Below are 27,679 nucleotides of genomic sequence, written 5' to 3' on the forward strand. Positions count from 1 at the left end.
TGACCCCACAAGCCAGAGGTCTTCATCAAACCTTGCCGAGACTTGTCATAGAGGACTGAGTGGCCCCGGAGAAATTGCAGCCATGAATCTCAACAAATCTGTGCATGGTTTCCTACTACGAAACCTTTCCTCCTGTTTCATGTCCCTGAAGGTCTCATCTGCTACCTTAACCAAACGGATTTATTCCGCTGAATTAAACGTCCAAATCCCCATTGATTTTGCTTTTACAAGTTTCATAAATACAGAGTATTCCGAGAAAACGACGATCACAAAGGCAGGAAGGCTGAAGAACATCTGGAATAATCGGGACATCAAAGTGCATCGACTTTATTGATTTTTGAAGAAAGGGGAAAACATAAATAAATCCAACAACACACACGGTGAATTAATGTGGGGAAGAGCAGTTCCAACCGTGATAAAAAGTGTTGCCATGAAATTGGTTCAAAATGGTTCATTCTTTTATGGACATTTTTACTTATCATTTAATCGTTGGAGCTTTAAACGGTTTTTGGACACCATGCTGACTGCCAGGTCATGGCAAGAGACCATTCTAAAGTAAGGTGGAAAGACAGAGGACTCAGCTCTTGGGGGGGGGGGGGGCTCTTCTCTTTTAGGACTGTAGCCTTCATCACCCTCTTCCGGAAGCCTTAGATACCTGTGTGTCCCATTGTGAACCCAGAGCGATCTAGACAGATCCTTGTACCGGGTCGGCTATTCCAAATGAAAGGAAATTAGTGCCGAAGGTACGACATGAATTCTGGAAACAAATCAGTTCAATTAACGAATGCATCCAAAACCAAACGAAAATTTGCTGCATGCCTATATCTAGAGGGAAGTCCATCAACATCAACATCTTTTGAAGCTCTGAGATGTCCTGTGGCCATATGCCAAGAGCAGTTGAGGCTCAAAGATGCAGGTTTGCCGCAATAAACCTTGATTCTTAGGAAGAGTGATGGACCAAACCCCCCCAGGTTCAGTTTGCAGACGAACATTTGAACCTGCGATCTAGACAGATCCTTGTAGCGGGCCGGCTATTCCAAATGAAAGGAAATTAATGCCGAAGGTACAACATGAAACTAAACGAAAATTTGCTGCATGCCTATATCTAGAGGGAAGTCCATCAACATCAACATCTTTTGAAGCTCTGAGATGTCCTGTGGCCATATGCCAAGAGCAGTTGAGGCTCAAAGATGCAGGTTTGCCGCAATAAACCTTGATTCTTAGGAAGAGTGATGGACCAAACCCCCCCAGGTTCAGTTTGCAGACGAACATTTGAACCTGCGATCTAGACAGATCCTTGTACCGGGCCGGCTATTCCAAATGAAAGGAAATTAATGCCGAAGGTACAACATGAAACTAAACTAAAATTTGCTGCATGCCCATATCTAGAGGGAAGTCCATCAACATCAACATCAACCATCTTTTGAAGCTCTGAGATGTCCTGTGGCCATATGCCAAGAGCAGTTGAGGCTCAAAGATGCAGGTTTGCCGCAATAAACCTTGATTCTTAGGAAGAGTGATGGACCGAACACCACCCAGGGTTCAGTTTGAAGTCGAACATTCGAACCTGCGATCTAGGCAGATCCTTGTACCAGGCTGGCTATTCCAAAATGAAAGGAAATGAATGCCAAAAGTACGACATGAATTTTGGGGGAAAAAATTGGTTCGACAAACAAATGCATCCGAAACTAAACAAAAATTTGCTGCATGTTCATGTCTAGAGGGAAGTCCATCAACATCAACCATCTTTTGAAGCTCTGAGATGTCCTCTGTCCATATTCCAAGAGCAACTTAGGCTGAAAGATGTAGGTTTGCCGCAATAATCCTTGATTCCTAGGAAGAGGGATGGACCAAACACCACCCTGTGTTCAGTTTGCAGACGAACATTCGAACATGCAATCTAGACAGATCCTTTGTACCGGGCCAGCTAGTCCAAATGAAAGGAAATGAATGCCGAAGGTACGACATGAATTCTGGAAAAAAATGCATCCGAAACTAAACAAAAATTTGTTGCATATCTAGAGGGAAGTCCATCAACATCAACATCTTTTGAAGCTCTGAGATGTCCTGTGGCCATATGCCAAGAGCAGTTGAGGCTGAAAGATGCAGGTTTGCCGCAATAAACCTTGATTCTTAGGAAGAGTGATGCATCGAACACCACCCCGGGTTCAGTTTGAAGTCGAACATTCGAACCTGCGATCTAGACAGATCCTTGTACCGGGCCAGCTAGTCCAAATGAAAGGAAATGAATGCCGAAGGTACAACATGAATTCTGGAAACAAATCGGTTCAATTAACGAATGCATCCAAAACTAAACGAAAATTTGCTGCATGCCCATATCTAGAGGGAAGTCCATCAACATCAACATCTTTTGAAGCTCTGAGATGTCATGTGGCCATATGCTAAGAGCAGTTGAGGCTGAAAGATGCAGGCTTGCCGCAATAAACCTTGATTCTTAGGAAGAGTGATGGACCGAACCCCCCCAGGTTCAGTTTGCAGATGAACATTTGAACCTGCGATCTAGACAGATCCTTGTACCGGGCCAGCTATTTCGAATGAAAGGAAATGAATACCGAAGGTACGACATGAATTCTGAAAAAAAATGCATCTGAAACTAAACAAAAATTTGCTGCATGCCCATATCTAGAGGGAAGTCCATCAACATCAACCATATTTTGAAGCTCTGAGATGTCCTGTGGCCATATGTCAAGAGCAGCTGAGGCTTAAAGATGTAGGTTTGCCGCAATAAACCTTGATTCTTAGGAAGAGTTATGGACCGAATACCACCGTGTTCAGTTTGCAGTCGAACATTCCAACTTGCGATCTAGACAGATCCTTGTACCGGGCCGGCTAGTCCGAATGAAAGGAAATGTATGCCAAAGGTACGACATGAATTCTGGGGAAAAAATTGGTTCGATTAACTAATGCATCCCAAACTAAACGAACATTTTTTGCATGCCCATGTCTAGAGGGAAGTCCATCAACATCAACATCTTTTGAAGCTCTGAGATGTCCTGTGGCCATATGCCAAGAGCAGTTGAGGCTGAAAGATACAGGTTTGCCGCAATAAACCTTGATTCTTAGGAAGAGTGATGGACTGAACACTCCCCCCCAGGTTCAGTTTGCAGACAAACATTCGAACCTGCAATCTAGACAGATCCTTGTATCGTGCCGGCTTGTTCGAATGAAAGTAAATGAAGGCAAAAGGTACGACATGAATTCTGGAAAAAAAACGGTTCGATTAATGAATGCATTCGAAACTAAACAAAAATTTGCTGCATGTTCATGTCTAGAGGGAAGTCCATCAACATCAACCATCTTTTGAAGCTCTGAGATATCCTGTGGCCATATGCTGCAGGTTTGCTGCAATAAACCTTGATTCTTAGGAAGAGTGATGGACCGAACACCACCCCGGGTTCAGTTCATGGTCGAACATTCGAATCTATTAAACATTTGACCATGAACTTCGAACTCAATGTAAGTCTATAAGGACTCGAACTTGTAAATTCAAAAGTGCCCATTTTGAAGGCTTATATGCAAGGTATTGGCCATAAAAGGGGTATGGGGACTCGGGGACTGCCCTGAGGGACGTGAATCAGTGGAAAAAAAATGTCAAAAAGTACCATTTTTAAAGGGGCAGTTACTATTCATTGCTTAAAGCGGAGTTCCAGTGAAAGTAATAATGAAAACTCTAGCTGCTGACCTTCAAAAAAACGGAGATTTACCTTTCCATCAATCCCGCGGTGTCTGTTTCTCCGGCCGCCCTATGTTCCCGGCGCCGGCATCTTCAATGTGGGCACCCAGCTGTGACAGCTTGCAGCTTCACAGCTGGGTACCCACTGCGCATGCGCGAGTAGCGTGTCCCAAAAGACTATGAGGAGGGTGGGGGGAGGACAACTTCTGCTTCCAATGGCCTTGGCGATCACAGTACAACTGTGAGCGGGTATTTGTCAATTTCGGGTTCCCACTCCCCAAAGATGCCAATTCTTAACGGGGAGCGGGGGACCAGTCCTTAAAGTGGAACTTCCCCTTTTGGGTGGAGCTCTGCTTTAAAGTATATAAAAAAAGAAAAATTCCTTTAAATATCATGCCTGGGGAGTCCCCTTAAACTACCTTCAAAGTTGCACATCTGTACAATGTATAGAACCTGCTGCAGCAGGACTGACATTTTTGTAGAAAAAAATAAAACAGCTTTGGGTCCCCCTCCTAATCCATACCATTAGGTCTGGTAGGAAGGATAGGAGGGACTTCACAGTAATTTTTTTTTTAAGTGCGTGGGGTTCCCCCTAAAAGCCCTACCAGGCCCTTTAGACCGGGTCGGACTTTTAAGGGGAACCCACCGTCAAAAAATGTGCGCAAAACAGAGTGGGTTCCCCCCTAAATTCTTACCAGACCCTTGATCTGAGCACAGGCCTGGCAGGCCAGAAAAAAGGGGTGTATGAACGAACACCCCCCCCCCCTCCCTGCTGCTTACCAGGACACATGCCCTCTGCATTGGGATGGTGTCCCCATGCCGATGGAGACAAGGGCTTCTTCCAAACAACCCTGGCCCGGTGGTTGTGGGGGTCTGCGACCAGGGGAGCTGGAGCATGAGGATACCCCTTTAAATAAGGCGGGACCCTGATGAATGAGTAAGGGGTATTTGTACCCCTACCCATTCATTAAAGGGTTCAATTTAGTAAAAAAATAAAGAGACCAGACTTTTGAAAAAATCCTTTATTGACACAAAACAAAACAAAAGTGCTTTATTAGAAAAAAAATAAAAATGGTTCCATCGTTGTAATCCATCGTCAATCACGGTGTCCAGCCCACCCACCGACCTGTCTGCACCTGCCGAGCACTCACCGCAATCTGACATTTGCCGGTCCATTATGCTGTAATTGGCAAAATCATTGCACCTGACCTGTGGACACATAGGCTTTTATCGAGTTGAGTTCAGGGGCTTTGGCAAAAATAACGCCAAAAGTTCCTAAACCAACATTTAGAATCAGTAGTGTACATGAGGCCTTACCTTTCACCATACCCACCGATGATACACCATGCCACACTTGCTTGGTGCACTTTTGCTGGTCTACAGAAATATGTTCCTACCATGAAAGGGCTAGCTGGTTATGTTTCCCCCCGGCTCCCCTAAAGGCCAAACATTCCAAATTCTCTTCTGTCAGGGAGTCTAGTAAGAACTCCATGCTGTAAACAAACTAGGTTGCTCCACACAAGGTTCTCTACCCTCTGCTCCACTAGCCGATAGGTTCTGGTTTCAAGCAGTCCATGACCTGCTCCACAATGATAGCATTCCAACAAAGAAAAAGAAGCCGCTCTCTGTCATAAAAACCTTGTCTGGATATTTATTAGTACTTTCCGGTACAAAGGCTTTTCCACCTGCTCCTCTGACCCCTAATGCATTTCACTCCATCATTGTAGAGTCTACGATTAAGCATTTGACGGAATGAATCATGTTAGAGGGCAGAGGAGCAGGTGGAACAGCCTTTCTACCGGAAGGTATTAACACATTTTTATACCAGTATTTTGTGATGGAGAGCAGCTCCGTTTTCTTTGTTGGAAGGCTATGATAGTGGTTGGTGCACTTTTGCTAGTCTACAGAAATATGTTCCTACCATGAAAGGGCTAGATGGTTATGTTTGCCCCCCCCCCAAAGGCCAAAGACTCCAAATTCTCTTCTGTCAGGGAGCCTAGTAAGAACTCTATGCAGTAGACAAACTAGGTTGCTCCACACAAGGTTCTCTACCCCCTGCTCCACTGGCTGTTAGGATGATGCAGAGCAGCTTCATTTTCTGTGTTGGAAGGCTAGTAAGAGCCCTACTTTACTGACCTTAAGTCCATAAGTCCTTTCCTATAGAGCTGTTCTCTGTATCTGATCCCTCAGCCAGCCATACACCTCAACAATATACCAGGGGAACCCACCCTTCTTCTGCTGACATCAGATTTTTATGAATTTGTACAAAGGTACATTGGCTGATAGTTCAGGGGCTTTGGCGAACATAATGGCAAAAGCTCTGAAACTCACATTTAGGAGCAGCAGTGTACATGAGGCCTTATCTTTCACCATATCCACTAATCAATGAGACCCTGTGGCATACTTGCTTGGTGCACTTTTGCTAGTCTACAGAAATATGTTCCTACCATGAAAGTGCTAGCTGGTTATGTTTGCTCCCCCTAAAGGCCAAAGACTCCAAATTCTCTTCTGTCAGGGAGCCTAGTAAGAACTCTATGCTGTAGACAAACTAGGTTGCTCCACACAAGGTTCTCTACCCCCTGCTCCACTGGCCGATAGGATGATGTTGAGCAGCTTCGTTTTCTTTGTTGGAAGGCTATGATATTAAGAACCCTACTTCACTAACCTTAAGCCCTTAAGTCCTTTCCTCTAGAGCTGTTCTCTGTATCTGATCCCTCAACTAACTATACACCTCAACAATATACCAGGGGAACCCACCCTTCTTCTGCTGACATCAGATTTTTATGAATTCGTACAAAGATACATTGGCTGATAGTTCAGGGGCTTTGGCAAAAAAAATGGCAAAAACTCCTAAACTCACATTTAGGAGCAACAGTGTGCATAAGGTCTTGCCTTTCACCATGCCCACCAATCAATGAGACATAATGGCACACTTGCTTGGTGCACTTTTGCTAGACTACAGAAATATGTTCCTACCATGAAAGGGCCAGCTGGTTATGTTTGCCCCCCCAAAGGCCAAAGACTCCAAATTCTCTTCTGTCAGGGAGCCTAGTAAGAACTTTATGCTGTAGATAAACTAGGTTGCTCAACACAAGGCTCTCTACCCCCTGCTCCACTGGCCGATAGGATGATGGAGAGCAGCTTTGTTTTCTTTGTTGGAAGGCTATGACAGTAAGAACCCTACTTCACTGACCTTAAGCCCTTTCCTATAGAGCTGTTCTCTGTATCTGATCCCTCAGCTAACTATACACCTCACCAATATACCAGGGGAACCCACTCTTCTTCTGCTGACATCAGATTTTTATGGATTCATACAAAGGCACATTGGCTCATTGTTCAGGGGCTTTGGCAAAAAAGATGGCAAAAGCTCCTAAACTCACGTTTAGGAGCAACAGTGTGCATAAGGTCTTGCCTTTCAACATGCCCACCAATCAATGAGACACCGTGGCACACTTGCTTGGTGCACTTTTGCTAGACTACAGAAATATGTTCCTACCATGAAAGGGCTAGCTGGTTATGTTTGCTCCCCCTAAAGGCCAAAGACTCCAAATTCTCTTCTGTCAGGAAGCCTAGTAAGAACTCTATGCTGTAGACAAACTAGGTTGCTCCACACAAGGTTCTCTACTCCCTGCTCCACTGGCCGATAGGATGATGGAGAGCAGCTTCGTTTTCTATGTTGGAAGGCTATGATATTAAGAACCCTACTTCACTAACCTTAAGCCCTTAAGTCCTTTCCTTTAGAGCTGTTTTCTGTATCTGATCCCTCAACTAACTATACACCTCAACAATATACCAGGGGAACCCACCCTTCTTCTGCTGACATCAGATTTTTATGGATTCATACAAAGGCACATTGGCTCATAGTTCAGGGGCTTTGGCAAAAAAAGATGGCAAAAGCTCTGAAACTCACATTTAGGAGCAGCAGTGTACATGAGGCCTTACCTTTCACCATATCCACTAATCAATGAGACACTGTGGCACACTTGCTTGGTGCACTTTTGCTAGACTACAGAAATATGTTCCTACCATGAAAGGGCTAGCTGGTTATGTTTGCCCCCCCCCCCCCCAAAGGCCAAAGACTCCAAATTCTCTTCTGTCAGGGAGCCTAGTAAGAACTTTATGCTGTAGACAAACTAGGTTGCTCAACACAAGGCTCCCTACCCCCTGCTCCACTGGCCGATAGGATGATGGAGAGCAGCTTCGTTTTCTTTGTTGGAAGGCTATGACAGTAAGAACCCTACTTCACTGACCTTAAGCCCTTTCCTATAGAGCTGTTCTCTGTATCTGATCCCTCAGATAACTATACACCTCACCAATATACCAGGGGAACCCACTCTTCTTCTGCTGACATCAGATTTTTGTGGATTCATACAAAGGTACACTGGCTGATAGGAACAGGGCCACCATTAGAAAGCATGGGACCCTGCAAAGACTACCTGATGGGACACCCACCCACTGGGGCAGTGAGCAGTGCATGAGGGGAAGTCAGTTGTGTGCTGGGGGTAGTGATGAATGTATGGGGGCTGTGATCATTGTATGGTATGGAAGGCATTGAGCAATATGTGGGTGGCAGTTAACATTTTAAAAAGGGCAATAAACAGTTTAATGGAGGAAGTGAACAGTGCACAATGAAAGTAAACAAGTGAGCAGTTTACGGGGGCTTTGATCAGTGTATGTGGGCAGTTATATAGGGTAGATTCTAGCTCAGAGAACCACAGCCAATCACAGCAGGGTGGGGCGGAAATCAATGGGGTGCTTGAATCAAGGGCAGAGGGAGCAGGGTGAGGTACACCTGAAGAAGCCAAAGTCTGATAATGAATAAGACCATAGGCCTATCTTGTTGGGCCTCCCTCCTGACCTGATGGGGCCTGGGCCTGGTACAGGAGGGCTGCCTACACCCCCATATTAGCAGCCTTCTATAGGGACATTACGTCTGCCTCTGTTGATAATTTGAGGACATGAGATCTGCTAGAAAATGTGCTTATCAAACCAAATTCACACTTATTTCGGTTTTTATCTTCTCTCGAGAAATGGAACTGACCTTCCATTGAGAGACGGTCCTGAGGAGAAGTATAGTAGGGAGCAGGTGTTTGTTGAGTTTACATGAAAAAGGGAACCACACAAAGGTATTAAGCTATCCCCAACTTCCTAATAAAGAGTAGCAATAATGTCCTACAACAGAGGTGTTATACGTATCCATACAAATAGCATAAAGCTTTTTCGCATGTAGGAGGAAGTTTTAGCTACAGACACGGCATGACTCATAATCAGTTTTGATTTTCATAGCAACAATCCAAAAAAAAACCCAACATGCTAAAAAAAACAACAAATCTACAGAATACTAGAAAATAGGCCATGTCAGCTTTTGTACTGTGTAGTGTGTTAGTGTATGGTTCTTCAGGCATGAGAATCCTTGGCTTTGGGGGCTACAGAGCTACAGGACAACAGTTAATGCAGCTGTAAAACACAAACAAGAGAGCGCACCAGCCTAGTGCATGGTCCCTGGTGAAGTTTATGAAATGCTGATAAAAGTTATACTCATAAGCAATGTATAACAGCTTGCATATCAAGTAAGACGTAATGAGCTGGTAAAGACCTAATGGATCTTCCAACACCAGGTGGGTGTCATCCAGGAACCCAGAACATCACTGACGCATTTCGAGAACAACCCTCTACTTCAGAGTGGCCATTAGGTCTTTCCCAGCACTGTGTCATCACATGATATCGTAACAAATAGTAGATGTATACTCATAAACAACAAATGTAAACAGGCATATTATGACCATCAATGGTCCACGGTCCAAAAAGGTGGACGAGTCCCACATGTAAAAAGGACACTGAAATTTCTGACGTGTTTTGATGAGCGATCTCCTCTTCATCAGAGCCTCTTGAGGCTCTGAGGAAGAGGAGATTGCTCCTCGAAACATGTCAGCCATTTCCAAGTGTCCTTTTCACATGTTGGACTCCTGCACCTTTTCAGACCATGGACCATTGATGGTCATAATATGCCTGTTTAAATTTGTCGTTTGGGATTATACATCTACTATTTTTTACGATTAAAGTTTTTATTGAGATAATGTGCAAGGCTTGTGCGTTCCTTTTCTTTTCTTATTTTCTGGTGCCATATTGGGCTACCCCAGCCCTTAAGGGGCTGCGCAGTATTGCCTTATTGGTTCAAATGCGAAGGTCTGTGAAGATTTTTCCACGTATGCCATATTGAGTCCAGGAGATTTTTCATTCTTTTTTTCTCGATCACATGATATGCACGCTTTTATACATTGTTTGTGAATATAGCTTTTACCAGAATTTCATAAACTTCACCAAGGACAAAGCTCTAGGCCGGTGAGCTGCGTTTGTGTTTTACAGTTGTATATTGGACTACCACAGGGGTCTGGAGAAAAGCAAGGCCTTTACATAGTATCCAATTTGGAGAACGGACTTTGTTCCTTCACACCTATGCACAGGAACATTTGGCATTTTGTAATAATTAACGCAGCACCAGAGGCATAACTTGAACCTTCAGGGCTTTGGTGCAAGAAACCATGCCGGGTCCCTTTCCATCTGTCCCGGGGCCCTTTCCCTTGGTCCCGGGGTCTTTCCTCCAAACCCAGGGGCCTTCTCATTCTGGGCACGGGAACCTTCCTACTGATCTATTTACTCCCATTGCAAGGCCCTACAGTGGAACCTTTTCACATTCAATTCCTGCCCTCAAGGAGCTTACAATTTAAGGCCTCTCTTTCATATACATCCAGGGGCCAATTTATATAGGAGGCAAGTAACCTACAAGCATATCTTTGCAGCATGGGAGGAAACCCATGCAAGTCCCCTTAGAACATGCAAACTCCATGCAGGTAGTGGCATGGTGACCCTAGTACAGCAATGCAGATGTGCTAACCACTAAGCCGCTGTGCTAAAATACATCCCTTTCTCTGTGCCTTGGTATCTTCTGCTGGTCCACCACAGTTACCAAGACACATAGGGGGAGATTTACTCAATCAGCTTGGCAGGGCAGCACCAGATTTTAGTAAATAACCCTTATACTGTACGATGGTATTGGTGAATTACATTTGACACATCAGAAAAAGAACTGCTTAGCTGACAATTAAATGGCATAGTACCATAGCATCCTTCTTAGCTGACAATTAAATGGCATAGTACCATAGCATCCTTCAAAATTACTCAATGAATCAATTAATTAATAAAAAAAGAAGTTATCTAAAAAAAAAGGAAGTTTTAATCTACCTGCAGAGGAAACTATTGTTAAAATTTATCAGGGCTACTATGAACGTTGACATAGTTAAAGTTCTGAAGGCTTTTCCGAGTGAGATGTACGAAGATCTAGGATTTCCTATCCATCGCTCTATCAACCAAGTTATTGATTCCCAGTGCAGAGAACCGGATAAAAGACTTTTTATACCTAAATAGAGGATGCAAGCGAAGATCTAGGATTTCCTATCCATCATTCTATCAACCGGGTTTTGATTGCCAGTGCAGAGAACGAGATAAAAGATTTTTTATACCTAAACCTTCTAAAAAGAGATATCACTGTGTGAAAGTATATTTAAAAAAAAATGGTCCAAAACACCAAAAACAGATATTTCACTTATTAAAGAACTCAACCCTTCCTATTGAAGATTTGGGAAAATTAGGTGGCTTTGTAGATAAGAACTTTGATTGTCCTTCAAGAACAATCAAAGTTCTTGAAGGACAATACGCTTCTATGGGTTTTTTGCGTATTTTATAAATTGATATTATTAATATATTAGTACTTATATAGCGCCATCAATTTATGCAGCACTTTACATATATATATTGCACATTCACATCAGTCCCTAACCCTCAAGGAGGGAAAATTAGGTGGCTTGGTAGATAAGAACTTTGATTGTCCTTCAAGAACACTTATGAGGCTTCTATGGGTTTTTTGCCTATTTTATAAATTGATATTATTATTAATTACAGGTACTTATATAGCGCCATCAATTTACGCAGCACTATATATATATATTGCACATTCACATCAGTCCCTAACCCTCAAGGAGGGAAAATTAGGTGGCTTGGTAGATAAGAACCTTGATTGTCCTTCAAGAACACTTATGAGGCTTCTATGGGTTTGTTGCCTATTTTATAAATTGATATTATTAATTACAGGCACTTATATAGCGCCATCAATTTACGCAGCACTTTACATATATAGATATTGGATATACACATCAGTCCCTAACCCTCAAGGAGGGAAAATTAGGTGGCTTTGTAGATAAGAACCTTGACTGTCCTTCAAAAACACTTATGAGGCTTCTGTGAGTTTTTTGCCTATTTTATAAATTGATATTATTATTTATTTCAGGTACTTATATAGCACCATCAATTTATGCAGTGCTTTACATATATATTGCACATTCACATCAGTCCCTAATCCTCAAGGAGCTTACAATCTAAGGTCCCTAACTCACATTCATACATACACATACTACGGACAATTAACCTACCAGCATGGCTTTTGGTGTGGGAGGAAACCCACACAACCACAGGAAGAGCATGCAAACTCCAGGCAGATGGTGTTGTGGTTGGGATTCGAACCAATGACCCTAGTTCTGCCAGGTGGAAGTGCTAACCACTTAGCCATGTTTACTCCATTCCTGTTGTTAATGCATTTATCTTCTTTTAACTTTAAATCAAACTGGTGAAGCAAAACAATCTTTATTTTTATCTTTTTAAGTAATTCTACTTAAGCACTTTTGTTGGGAAAAAGCAAAGTCTCCTTGGGTGATCTATATACATGCAAGAACATTAACAAATTTGTAGCAAATTCCTGCCTTTTGTTGCTTTCAAGAAATAGCAGTGTGTATCTCCATGTCCTGTGCAGACTGATTCTGAATAGGAGGGTCTGGTTCATTATAATTGCCTGGTGCGCTCTCAGTGTTGCAATGAGAAAAACTGCAGGGTCTGCATCCCTTTAGAAGTATTCATCCCAAGCTGAAATTTCTATTGCAAGGGGTGCCTAAAATTTTATTTGTATCTTCCTTCAAACTGATTCTGAATGTGAGGGTCTGTTGCGCTCTCAGTGTTGCAATGAGAAAAACTGCAGGGTCTGCATCCCTTTAGAAGTATTCATCCCAAGCTGAAATTTCTATTGCAAGGGGTGCCTAAAATTTTATTTGTATCTTCCTTCAAACTGATTCTGAATGTGAGGGTCTGTTTCATTATAATCACCTGGTGTGCTCTCAGTGTTCAAATGAGGAAAGTTACAGGGTCTGCATCCCTTTAGAAGTAGTTAACCCTTGGGTAATATTTCTCCAAAACTGAAATTTGTATTGCAGGGGATGCCTAAAATCTGCCTTATCTTAGTGCAGACTTCTGAGAAAAGCAGTGAGCCAATCACACAGGTATTTTTATATGTAACATTTTTTTTAGGGGGGGGGGGCAATATTGTAGTTCTCCTTAAACCACTTTGCGCCCCTTGGGACTTACCTGTATGTCCTCAGATTTTAATGGGTTTATCAGAATCATGGCTGCAGTTCACTTATAGTTTGATTGGCCACAGCGTAAAAAAAAAAAAATACTGCATACCGTACTTTTCTCAGCACGAAATGGTGTGAACTGTCCTGGTTTTTGGTGGGATGACGCTGGGAAAGGATGCCCAGTGCAGTCCCACTACGCCTGATATGAATGGGCCCTACAGAAAAAGCGCTCTGTCAGTCTTTTTTCTTCGGTGGTTTTATTTAAAGTTAAAAAGACGAGCAAATAGCAATTTAAAATCTATACATAAAATAGGCAAATGAACAAAGCTCAGTTTAAGGAAAAGGCAACTGTTACAAAATATCAAAATGTACCATTTTCAGGCTAGAAAATGTCCTAAATTCTCAGAAAGAATGACATTTACTATATTTATAAAGGATCAATTATTGTTCCAGCTACACTTTCCCATCAAATGCTTCCCTTGCCTGTCTGGGTCTTTTTTATATCCTTCTTCAAACATAAAACCATCCTGGACTGTGCCCGGTAATAGTGCAGGAAATTGTTTTAGTAGCAAGAGCCATACAAAACATCTATCAATTTCTACTGACGACAGTCCAGAAATACAACCTCTTAGAAAAGTGCCAAGACCAACATTCTCAGCTTGGAACAAAAGTGGAAGTTGAAGTGCCACACCACTGTTAAAATGTCTAGATACAACTTTATCCAAAATGTAGCCAATATGTTGAAGTGCCACACCTCTACTAAAAGGCCTACATACGTCATTATTCCAATAGAAGTCACAGGGACAATCCAAAAAGTAGCCAATATGTTGAAGTGCCACACCACTGCTATAAGGCCTAGATACGTCATAATTCCAATAGAAGTCAGGAGGACAATCCAAAAAGTAGCCAATATGTTGAAGTGCCACACCACTGCTAAAAGGTCTAGATACAACTTTATCCAAAATGTAGCCAATATGTTGAAGTGCCACACCTCTACTAAAAGGCCTAGATACGTCATTATTCCAATAGAAGTCAGAGGGACAATCCAAAAAGTAGCCAATATGTTGAAATGCCACACCTCTACTAAAAGGTCTAGATTTGTCATTATTCCAATATCAGAGGGACAATCCAAAAAGTAGCCAATATGTTGAAGTGCCACACCACTGCTAAAAGGCCTAGATACGTCATTATTCCAATAGAAGTCAGAGGGAAAATCTAAAAAGAAGCCAATATGTAGAAGTGCCACACCTCTACTAAAAGGCCTAGATACGTCATTATTCCAATAGAAGTCAGAAAGACAATCCAAAAAGTAGTAAACGCGTTGAAGTGCCACACCACTGCTAAAAGGCCTAGATAGGCCATTATTCCAATAGAAGTCAGGAGGACAATCCAAAAGTAGCCAATATGTTGAAGTGCCACACCACTGCTAAAAGGTCGAGATATCATTATTCCAATAGAAGTCAGAGGGACAATCCAAAAAGTAGCAAACGCGTTGAAGTGCCACACTACTGCTAAAAGGTGAAGTTATGATTTTATTCCAATCAATGTTGGAGGAACAATCCAAAAAGTAGTCAACACGTTAAAGTGCCATGCCACTGTGAAAAGGTCCAGATGTGACTGCATTCCAATAGAAAAGTGCCAAGAAAAAATTAGCCCAACATTCTTAGCTTGGAACAAAAAAGGATGTTTAAGTGCCACACCACTGCTAAAAAGTCAAGATACAACTTTATCTTAATAAAATTCATGGGAGCAATCCAAAAAATAGCTAAAAAAATCCAAAAAATATAATATGTTGAAGTGCCACACCACTGCTTAAAGGTCTAGATTTGTCATTATTCCAATATCAGAGGGACAATCCAAAAAGTATCCAATATGTTGAAGTGCCACACCACTGCTAAAAGGCCTAGATACGTCATTATTCCAATAGAAGTCAGGAGGACAATCCAAAAAGTAGCCAATATGTTGAAGTGCCACACCACTGCTAAAAGGTCAAGATATGTCATTATTCCAATAGAAGTCAGGAGGACAATCCAAAAAGAAGCCAATATGTTGAAGTGCAACACCACTGCTAAAAGGTCGAGATATCATTATTCCAATAGAAGTCAAAGGGACAATCCAAAAAGTAGCAAAGGCGTTGAAGTGTCACACTACTGCTAAAAGGTGAAGTTATGATTTTATTCCAATAAATGTTGGAGGAACAATCCAAAAAGTAGTCAACACGTTAAAGTGCCATGCCACTGTGAAAAGGTCCAGATGTGACTGCATTCCAATAGAAAAGTGCCAAGAAAAAATGAGCCCAACATTCTTAGCTTGGAACAAAAAAGGATGTTTAAGTGCCACACCACTGCTAAAAAGTCAAGATACAACTTTATCTTAATAAAATTCATGGGAGCAATCCAAAAAATAGCTAAAAAACTCCAAAAAATATAATATGTTGAAGTGCCACACCACTGCTAAAAGGTCTAGATTTGTCATTATTCCAATAGAAGTCAGAGGGACAATCCAAGAAGTAGCCAATATGTTGAAGTGCCACACCTCTACTAAAAGGCCTAGATACGTCATTATTCCAATAGAAGTCAGAGGGACAATCCAAAAAGTAGCCAATATGTTAAAGTGTCATACCACTGCAAAAAGGTCTAGATATGTCATTATTCCAATAGAAGTCAGAGGGACAATACAAAAAGCAGCCAATATGTTGAAGTGCCACACCACTGCTAAAAAGTCTAGATACGTCATTATTCCAATAGAAGTCAGAGGGACAATCCAAAAAGTAGCCCACACATTAAAGTGCCATGCCACTGTGAAAAGGTCCAGATATTACTGCATTCCAATAGATAAGTGCCAAGACGTAAACTAGCCCAAAAATGGAAGATGAAGTGCCACCCACTTCTAAAAGGTCCAGATATGACTTTATTCCAGAAAAAGGTCAAGGGGACAATCCAAAAATTAGGGAACATGTTGAAGTGTCACACCACTTTTAAAAGGTCCAGATATGACTTTATTACAATAGAAGTAATCCGGACAGCCTAAAAAGTACCACGCTAAAGTGCCATCCCACTGTTCAAAGGTCCAGATATGACTGTATTCTAATGAAAGTCAAGGGGACAAACCAAAATAGTAGCCAAAACATTAAAGTGCCACACCCCAGTTAAAAGGTCCAGATACAACTTTATTCCAATAAAAGTCATGGTGATAATCCAAAAAGTAGCCAACATGTTGAAATTCTGTACCACTGTTGGAAGGTTAAGATTCAACATTATTCCAATAAAATGAATAGGATCCATTCAAAAAGTAGCCAACACGTTGAAGTGCCACACCACTGTTAAAAGGTCCAGATCCGACTTTGTTCTAATAAAACTCAAGGGGACAATCCGAAAAGTAGCCAACATGTTTAAGTGCCACATCACTGTTAAAGGGTCCAGATAGGACTTTATTCCAATAAAAGCTGAGGGGACAATTCAAAAAGTAGCCAACACATTGACGTGCCACACCACTGTTAAGAGGTCCAGCTTTGACTTTATTCCAGTCGAAGTAATAGGAACAGTCCAAAAAGTAGCCAAAACGCCATACCACTGTTAAAAGGTTAAGAGTCGACTTTATAGTCGACTTAGATTGTACGCTCCTTGAGGGTAAGGGAATGATGTGAATGTACAATATATATACTATGTAAAGCGCTGCGTAAATTGATGGCGCTATATAAGCACCTGAATAAATAATATTTCAATAAAACTCACGGGGTCCAGATATGAACTTAAAAGGTCCAGACATTATTATTATTATTATTATACAGTATTTATAAAGCGCCAATAGTTCACTCAGCGCTGTACATTACAAAGGGGGACAGAACATGTGACAGAACAATACCAATACAATGCAAAACATGAGGGGATTGAGGGCCCTGCTCTTTCGAGCTTACAATCTAGAAATGAATTTAATCCATTAAAAGTCGGGGGGACAATCCAAAAAAGTAGCCAACGCATTAAAGTGCCACCCCGCTGTTAAAAGGTCCAGATATGCCTTTATTCCAATTAAGGTTGGGAAAAATAACTAATGGAGCGCAATTTCCATTATCTTCAATGAAGGGCAGATGAAACAACAGAGGTCTAAAAGACCCCTGATGTCTCATTAAAGAGAACCAAATAGGGGAAAACATGGCGGCATGTTCATAGTGGTACAAACCGCTTTTTTGAATTGACACTTGTATATTGTGACAAGTTGGAGCCTGTGCTCCTATTTTCTGGGGACAGACCCCTCACAATGGGGACTGTCCCCAGAAAATCGGGACAAATTGCAACCTTATCATATACAGTCAGTTCCATAAATATTGGGACATCGACACAATTCTAACATTTTTGGCTCTATACACCACCACAATGGATTTGAAATGAAATGAACAAGATGTGCTTTAACTGCAGACTGTCAGCTTTAATTTGAGGGTATTTACATCCAAATCAGGTGAACAGTGTAGGAATTACAACAGTTTGCATATGTGTCTCCCACTTGTTAAGGGACCAAAAGTAATGGGACAGAATAATAATCATAAATCAAACTTTCACTTTTTAATACTTGGTTGTAAATCCTTTGCAGTCAATTACAGCCTGAAGTCTGGAACGCATAGACATCACCAGACGCTGGGTTTCATCCCTGGTGATGCTCTGCCAGGCCTCTACTGCAACTGTCTTCAGTTCCTGCTTGTTCTTGGGGCATTTTCCCTTCAGTTTTGTCTTCAGCAAGTGAAATGCATGCTCAATCGGATTCAGGTCAGGTGATTGACTTGGCCATTGCATAACATTCCACTTCTTTCCCTTAAAAAACTCTTTGGTTGCTTTTGCAGTCTGCTTTGGGTCATTGTCCATCTGCACTGTGAAGCGTCCAATGAGTTGTGAAGCATTTGGCTGAATATGAGCAGATAATATTCCCGAAACACTTCAGAATTCATCCGGCTGCTTTTGTCAGCAGTCACATCATCAATAAATACAAGAGAACCAGTTCCATTGGCAGCCATACATGCCCACGCCATGACACTACCACCACCATGCTTCACTGATGAGGTGGTATGCTTAGGATCATGAGCAGTTCCTTTCCTTCTCCATACTCTTCTCTTCCCATCACTCTGGTACAAGTTGATGTTGGTCTCATCTGTCCATAGGGTGTTGTTCCAGAACTGTGAAGACTTTTTTAGATGTCGTTTGGCAAACTCTAATCTGGCCTTCCTGTTTTTGAGGCTCCCCAATGGTTTCCATCTTGTGGTGAACCCTCTGTATTCACTCTGGTGAAGTCTTCTCTTGATTGGTGACTTTGACACACATACACCTACCTCCTGGAGAGTGTTCTTTATCTGGCCAACTGTTGTGAAGGGTGTTTTCTTCACCAGGGAAAGAATTCTTCGCTCATCCACCACAGTTGTTTTCCGTGGTCTTCCGGGTCTTTTGGTGTTGCTGAGCTCACCGGTGCGTTCCTTCTTTTTAAGAATGTTCCAAACAGTTGTTTTGGCCACGCCTAATGTTTTTGCTATCTCTCTAATGGGTTTGTTTTGTTTTTCAGCCTAATGATGGCTTCACTGATAGTGACAGCTCTTTGGATCTCATCTTGAGAGTTGACAGCAACAGATTCCAAATGCAAATAGCACACATGAAATGAACTCTGGACCTTTTAATTGCTCATTGTAATTGGGATAATGAGGGAATAACACACACCTGGCCATGGAACAGTTGAGAATCCAATTGTCCCATTACTTTTGGTCCCTTAACAAGTGGGAGGCACATATGCAAACTGTTGTAATTCCTACACCGTTCACCTGATTTGGATGTAAATACCCTCAAATTAAAGCTGACAGTCTGCAGTTAAAGCACATCTTGTTCGTTTCATTTCAAATCCATTGTGGTGGTGTATAGAGCCAACAATGTTAGAATTGTGCACATGTCCCAATATTTATGGACCTGACTGTAGATAATATGCCAATAAACTGGGATTTTGAAATTTTTCTCTTATCATCTTTCTCTCCCTCTGTATATATATATATATATATATATATATATATATATATATAGAGAGAGAGAGAGAGAGAGAGAGAGAGAGAGAGAGAGAGAGAATAACAAAAAATTTACAAAATCCCAGCTTATTATACATATATATATATACTGTCCTATTCATTCCTAAAAATATTTTCATTGTTCTTCCTACATATCTGTCCCCACAGGGACACTCAGTCACATACATCACATTAATTGAGCTAATCTGTAAAATCCTTATATTTTTACCGCCTTCCACAGATATGACTTCATTCTCTCCATCCTACACACCTATTACACTGGAAAAAAAAAAAAAAAACCTTTACATTTTCCAGCAACCTCTTCTTCCATTTTAGGTTTATCTATAGCACAATTGTGTTGAATTACTAAAAGCAAAAAAGGCTGTTCCCATTGCAAGGGAAATTTGTTTTCCTTAGCGTAGTGAATGTGGTGAAAATGCACTTTGCAAAGAATACCAAATCACACGTTTAAAATGGTCAGCTTTATTTAAGTGTTCTTGCATGGCGACCACTTCCTGTTATCTCACATATATATATTCTTATTATTATAGCCAAATTTACCACCCTAACTCCTCCCACAGTTTTTACACTACATAGACAGTAATATACCGAAACGTGCGTATTGTTCCCGATTCGTGTGCTATTACTTTGGGGAACGTTTCGCCGAATGGTTCACGAAATATCGCCGTTTTTGTGGTGAAATTGGTCCCATAGGAATGAATGGCGGAATGTTCAAAACTAGAGTAGGAGCTGAAAAAAGCTAGAATGTGAGCTGAAAAATCAGGACATGATTTCTAAACTGCCACCACTCCCTCATTTTCAGGCCCACCTACACAAATATCAAAACGTTCAGCTATCCCTGCTGCCACTAAAAATGTCCACAGCTAAGCCATAGTCCTGATAGTTTTCACAATATGACCATTTGTTTGCAACTCACGCCGCCCATTGACATTCATTGAAACTCCACTGTAGCCACCTCAAATTTGTAGGGCAATTTCTAAACTGCGACTGTGCCTTCATTTTTAATATTTCAGAGACATACTATGCATCAAAATGTAGGTCTGGGTCTTGTGATTCTCACAATATAAGCTCTTCGGTGTAGGATTTATAATTTTTAAACTACAACCGTTTGAATATGGCAACTGCCAGTGAAGTGAGCAAGTTGGAGCAGTTTGTTTTTAACCGCTCTTCTCTGCCCTTGCTGTAGAGTGAGTTGCCATAGGAACCCAGGTGTGTGAGCAGGCAGCAGAGTGACAAGCCACTCCACCCAGTTACTCCACCCACTCCAGTTGTAGACTACTGGTGGAGGCAAGAACACTTCACACAATTTCCCCAGAAATTGTAGCTTTTCTAGTTTTTTATTATTATTATTATTTTTTTTAATTTATTATTACTTATTTGTATTATTTATTTCTTTTGGGAAAAAAAATAATACATATGTTATTGTAACGGTTCTAAAATTTAATTGGTTTGCCACTTGTATAACCCCTCGCCCACCTGAGGATCCCCCCCCCCCCTTCCTGACCAGGCCATTTTTTGTGATATGGTGCTGTGTTACTTTGACAATTGCGCGGTTATGCAATGCTGCACCGAAATTAAATTTACGTCCTTTTTTCCCACAAATAGAGCTTTTTTTCGGTGGTATTTGATCACCTGTGCATTTTTTATTTTTTGCGCTATAAAAAAAAAAACGACAATTTTGAAAAAAACAAACTATATTTTAGACTTTTTGCTATTAAACATGTGCAATAAAAAAAAATGTAAAATCAAATTTCATCATAAATTTAGGCCAAAATGTATTCTGCTCCATGTCTTTGCTAAAAAAAAATCCCAATACGTGCAAATTAATTGGTTTACGTGAAAGTTATAGCATTGACAAATGGCGGTATAGGTAATGGGATTTTTTTTTATACTAGTAATGGCGGCGATCAGCGACTTATAGTGGGACGGCGGTGGGAATTCTGACACTGGGGGGGAACTGACTAACTGCCACTGACATCACCAGTGACACCAATACAGTGATCAATAAAAAGCACTGACACTGTACTAATGGCACTGGGCAGGGAGAGGTTTGGTTCTTGGTGTCTATGCCTTGACCCATCTATGCAGATGCTATGCTATGTACATACAGTATAGAAAGAAAAGAAACTCCCAAAAGCAGCACACTGGTAAGGCCTGAGAGTCATAGAATAAAAGCAGTCTTAACCCAGCTCTGCCCAGGCCACGTCCCCCACCCCCCGTCATGACTAAGCCCCATGGTCAGGACGAAACATGTCGGGGACGTGACCTTGACGGAGCAGTGTTGATGCTGCTTTTATTCTATGACTATCGGGTCTTTCCAGTGCGCACCATTTGGGGAGTTTCTATTCTTCCTATGCTGCATGTGTTGAGCCGTGATGGCTTTTCCCTAAGTCAGCACCCACGGTGTAACTTACTGGATTACGACTGACTTGGCGGATTGGAAAGAATCACCAGATGTCCAAAAAAAAGTCTCATTAGATACATTTTATAGTTTTTTTAAGATAAAAGTAAACAAGTTGAGCCAATGCGTTTTGGGGGAATTGCTTCCCCCTTCTTCACGGCTAGTATACAGAGAGAAAGATACATGGTAGAAACCCATAGTCAGTCCGTAGGATCTGTAGTATACAGAGAGAAAGATACATGGTAGAAACCCATAGTCAGTCCGTAGGATCTGTAGTATACAGAGAGAAAGATACGTGGTAGAAACCCATAGTCAGTCCGTAGGATCTGTAGTATACAGAGAGAAAGATACATGGTTGAACCCATAGTCAGGCCTTAGGATCTGTAGTATACAGAGAGAAAGATACATGGTTGAACCCATAGTCAGGCCTTAGGATCTGTAGTATACAGAGAGAAAGATACGTGGTAGAATCCCATAGTCAGTCCGTAGCAGGGGCGGACTGACAACTCATGGGGCCCCCGGGCAGTAGGGGATCATGGGGCCCCTGTGTCCTTGCCCAAACTCAAAAAAGCATATGAATAAGGTACCAGGGGCATCTCATGGGGCCCCCTACTGACCCCAGGCCCTCGGGCACTGCCCGAGTTTCCAAATGGTCAGTCCACTCCTGGTCCGTAGGATATGTAGTATACAGAGAGAAAGATACGTGGTAGAAACCCATAGTCAGGCCTTAGGATCTGTAGTATACAGAGAGAAAGATACGTGGTAGAAACCCATAGTCAGTCCATAGCAGGGGCGGACTGACAACTCATGGGGCCCCCAGGCAATAGGGAATTGTGGGGCCCCTGTGTCCTTGCCCAAACTCAAAAAAGCTTATGAATAAGGTACCAGGGGCATCTCATGGGGCCCCCTACTGACCCCGGGCCCTCAGGCAGTGCCCGAGTTTCCAAATGGTCAGTCCACCCCTGGTAGAAACCCCATAGTCAGTCCGTAGGATCTGTACAAAGATCAAAGCAAAGAAAGGCAGGGTAGATATTTACCAACACAGATTTTTGCTTTGCACAAAATCCACCCGGATGTACAAAGTAGCTGTGATGATATTTACGGTTTTACTTACACAAAGGTCAAAGTTGTAAAACTTTACTTAGGCTTTAAGGTTTGGTTTACCCTTAGGCAGGAAGGGGTTAATAAAGGTTGTTTTTTTTTTTACATTGGGAGTTCCTTCATATTCACCCGAGTGTCTTCTGCTGAAACACGCATCATCATGTCATAAAGGCCCTCAGCCCCAGACCCCAAAGGACTCTATCACCACCATTCCCAATTGAGTGACAACCTAAGGGAAGTGATTCCTTCATACTATTCACAGAGATACCTGCTGGTAACCAGTCACCAGTTAAACCGGGCCAGCACTGTCTCCCACTAACTCGAGATATTGACTAAATATTTATTATTCTAATTTTGGTAAAATTTTTGCATTATTATTCCTATACATTAGCATTTTGCTGATTGTCGTCTGCCTAATACAGATCTTAATTGTTTTGAATTTCATAGGTGAATGTAGCTGCCATGACGGTTATGCTCCAGATCCCAACCATCCACACTTGTGTATACGCAGTGACTGGGGACAGAGTCAAGGGTAAGTTTTCTATCAGTTTGCGGCTTATGATATTTGTTGTAGACCTTGAATTTGTTGCATACAGTATAAGTAAAGTATTTTTGAAAGAGAAACTATATCAGTAAATAACTATTTCGAGTGGGCCTTGACTTAGGTGAACGTATCCTTCAAACAGCGGGAGACAAGCCGGTTGTGAATGATATAGGACTTACAAAAGACATTATGTTTGGCCAACTTTGTCACCTATTCTTCAGGACTGTGGGGCTCTTTTCTTGTTATTAATTTTCCTCAACAATTTATTCATGCCTATTTAGTCCGTTTTTGATAAATGGCACGTTGGGTGTCAGCAAGTACATTGCTTGGGTATTTTGGGTATTTTTTAATTATTTATGTATTTGTTGCAAGTGGAGTAGGTCTCTGAATTGTCACTACTGATTCACAAGCCTGTAGATTGTCAATCAGCCCCTGGCCACGCCTAGTCCTGCCCACTGCTCTATGGATTGATAGCACGGTCTCTGTTGCTAAAACCCTCCCATTGTGAGCTGCAGTGTCTGGAAGGGGGAGCCACAGATGAAAGGGGATCTGGCGTAGTCAAGGAAGATAAAGGAGTTGTAAGAGGATTTGATACCAGATTTCAACTGAAAAACCTTTTCAGTTGAAGCACCCTGTAAAAGTATACAAAATCCCGAGGCCCCCCAGTCTAAATGTACAAAATGTAAGTGTTACTTATCAACGGGAAACTAAACTGGTACAATATACATACAGTAACTGTCTTGATGAAATTAACGTCACATCAAAAATCAGAAGCCCACCTTCACATCAGAGCTCCCAACATTAACCCCCCTCATGTCAGAGGTCCTCTCATCACATCAGAAGCCCCCCTTTATATCAGAGCTCCCATCATCACATCAGAGGCCCCCCTCATGTCAGAGGTCCTCCCAACACATCAGAAGCCCCCCTTCATATCAGAGGTCGCCCATAACATCAGAAGCCCCCCTTCATATCAGAGCTCCCATCATCACATCAGAGGACCACCCTCATGCCAGAGGTCCTCCCAACACATCAGAAGCTCCAATCCATATCAGCGGTCCTATCATCACATCAGAGATCCCCTCTAATGTGAGAGGTCCTTCAATCACATCAGAAGCCCACCTTCATACCAAAGGCCCCTGTCACATCAGAGGCCCCACCATCACATCAGAGGTCTCCATCATATCAGATGTCCCACCATCACATGAGATGTACCGCCATCACATCAGAGGTCTCCATAATATCAGATGTCCCACCATCACATCAGAGGTCCCCATCACATCAGATGTCCCACCATCACATCAGATGTCCCACCATCACATCAGAGGTCCCACCATCATATCAGATGCCCCATCATCACATCAGAGGTCCCCATCATATCAAATGCCTCACCATCACATCAGAGGTCCCACCATCACATCAGAGATCCCACCATCACATCAGAGATCCCACCATCACATCAGAGGTCCCTCCATCACATCAGAGGTCCCTCCATCACATCAGATGTCCCACAATCACATGAGAGGCCCCACCACATCACATCAGAGGACCACCCTCATGCCAGAGGTCCTCCCGACACATCAGAAGCTCCAATCCATATCAGCGGTCCTATCATCACATCAGAGATCCCCTCTAATGTGAGAGGTCCTTCAATCACATCAGAAGCCCACCTTCATACCAAAGGCCCCTGTCACATCAGAGGCCCCACCATCACATCAGAGGTCTCCATAATATCAGATGTCCCACCATCACATCAGAGGTCCCCATCACATCAGATGTCCCACCATCACATCAGAGGTCCCACCATCATATCAGATGCCCCATCATCACATCAGAGGTCCCCATCATATCAAATGCCTCACCATCACATCAGAGGTCCCACCATCACATCAGAGATCCCACCATCACATCAGAGATCCCACCATCACATCAGAGGTCCCTCCATCACATCAGAGGTCCCTCCATCACATCAGATGTCCCACAATCACATGGGAGGCCCCACCACATCACATCAGAAGCCCCCCTCATGTCAGAGGTCCTCCCATCACATCAAAAGCCCCCTTCATATCAGAATCCCTCCCCATCACATCAGAGGTCCTATCATTGCAACAGGATTCATATAACCACATCATAGGTCCTCCATCATATCAGAGGCCCTCCAATCACATCAGAAGCCACCCTTTATATCAGAGGTCCCACCATCACATCAGAAGTCTCACATGGCTGCACTATTTTTAAAAAGTAACAGCGGGTACGTTGAACTTCTCTGTACTGCTCTCACAGGGAGGGGGAGGAACGGGCAGCTGCTGCAGCCCTGGGAACATGTTACTAAAAACGGGTGGAACGTTTAACAAGTTCCCACAGGTGAACTTATCCTTTAAGGTGACCCCACATAAAACAAATGGAAAAAACAGTAAAGGGTACCCCTCAAAAATACACTATATTGCCAAACGTATCGGGCCGCCTGCCTTTCCACGCACATGAACTTTAATGGCCTCTCAGTCTTAGTCCGCAGGGTTCAATATTGAGTTGGCCCCGCCCTTTGCAGCTATAACAGCTTCAACTCTTCTGGGAAGGCCGTCCACAAGGTTTAGGAGGGTGTCTATGGGAAGGTTGGACCATTCTTCCAGAAGCACATTTGTCAGGTCAGGCACTGATGTTGGGGGAGGAGGCCTGGCTCGCAGTCTCCGCTCTAATTCATCCTAAAGGTGTTCTATGGGGGTGAGTCCAGTTCCTCCACCCCAAACTGGCTCCTCCATGTCTTTATGGTGCTTGCTATGTGCACTGGTGCGCAGTCATATTGGTATATGAAGGGGCCATCCCCAAACTGTTCCCACAAAGTTAGGAGCATGAAATTGTCCAAATTGTCTTGGTATGCTGACCTGTTAAGAGTTCCCTTCACTGGAAATAGCGGGCCAAGCCCAACCTCTGGAAAACAACCCCACACCATAATCCCCCCTCCACCAAACTTTACACTTGGCACAATGCAGTCAGGCAAGTACCGTTCTCCTGGCAACCGCCAAACCCAGACACGTTCATCGGATTGCCAGACATATAAGCGTGATTGGTCACTCCAGAGAACACGTCTCCACTGCTCTAGAGTCCAGTGGCGGTGTGCTTTACACTTGGTGACGTAAGGCTTGGATGCAGCTGCTCGGCCATGGAAACCCATTCCGTGAAGCTCTCTACGCACTGTTGTTGTGCTAATCTGAAGGCCACACCAAGTTTGGAGGTCTTTAGCTATTGACTCTGCAGACAGTTGGCGACTTCTGCGCACTGTGTGCTTCAGCATGCGCTGACCCCGCTCTGTCATGTGACGTGGCCTACCACTTGGTGGCTGAGTTGCTGTTGTTCCCAGTTGCTTCCACTTTGTTATAATCCCACTAACAGTTGAGCGTGGAATATTTAGTAGCCAGGAAATGTCACGGATGGACTTATTACACAGGTGACCACCTATCACGGGACCACGCTTGGAGTCACTGAGCTCCTGAGAGCGACCCATTCTTTCACCAATGTTTGTAGAAGCAGTCTGCATGCCTAGGGGCTTGATTGTAAACACCTGTGACCATGGAGGGGATTGGAACACCTGAATCACATGATTTGGAGGGTGGGGACAATACTTTTGGCAATATAGTGTATGTACCAAAAATATGTACCTTGATAGTAATACCACCACTAAATTAATGACTTCAAGTTGCAGCCTAAGGTTCGTTTTGGCCAACACTGAAATGTTTTAATCTTTGGCAGCCAAGAGCAAAAGTCACATCCCCGATGCCTATCAATACATGAGATGCAGACTCACACTGCCCAGACTGATAGTTAGACTAAAATATATATTTTTTTTTGTGTGTGTGTTTATGTTGTGTTTACGTGCATTTTTGTCTTTTCTGGGAATTGTGAAACCAGCAGTTAATCCTAGATTGTCTTGTATCTTGGTTACAAGAATATCGATGTGTTGTTTCACAGTGGTTTTTTTTTATCAAGGTTTCTTTCTGTTATTTTTTTTTTCTTGCAAAGTTTTGTGGTCTATCGATTTGGGCATTTTTCTTTTAATATTAAACAATTTTGTTGCTCGGCGACTGTGTCTATACCATTGATTATGTACACAGTATAATCCATTTTTTTTTATGTACAGTTATTTGTGTGTTTTGCTTTGCTGACTGCAACTTGGAAGTCACGGTGGAATTTTATTATTGATTCAAATTCATTTTATTTTATGTATATTTCATCAATAATAATTTCCAACATCACCCGCTTTACTCCAAGGTGGAGGGAGCTATAATAACACAAATACTGCAATTTCTCATGACCTCATGTCCCTGGACCACTTCTCTTCTCCATCTACACCTCCTCCCTTCGTCACTTGATAACCTCCCATGGCTTCCAGTATCATCTCTATGCTGGTGACACACAAATCTATCTCTCTTCTCTT

At 42.5% G+C, this 27,679-nt stretch overlaps 1 protein-coding gene across 3 annotated transcripts in view; it reads left to right on the forward strand.

The window, feature by feature from the left end:
• ASTN2 (astrotactin 2) overlaps nucleotides 1-27,679 on the forward strand; it is a 521,452-nt gene that overhangs the window by 221,092 nt on the left and 272,681 nt on the right. For all 3 annotated transcript variants that reach the window (XM_089685523.1, XM_089685524.1, XM_089685525.1), the window contains one exon: nucleotides 23,154-23,238. In XM_089685523.1, the coding sequence (XP_089541649.1) occupies nucleotides 23,154-23,238 (85 nt within the window). The remainder of the gene's footprint in view (nucleotides 1-23,153; nucleotides 23,239-27,679) is intronic.

Source organism: Staurois parvus, unplaced genomic scaffold, assembly GCF_062004578.1.
Source record: "Staurois parvus isolate SC_StPar_1 unplaced genomic scaffold, SC_StPar_1.0 ptg000377l, whole genome shotgun sequence".
Classification (NCBI taxonomy): Eukaryota; Metazoa; Chordata; class Amphibia; order Anura; family Ranidae; genus Staurois; species Staurois parvus.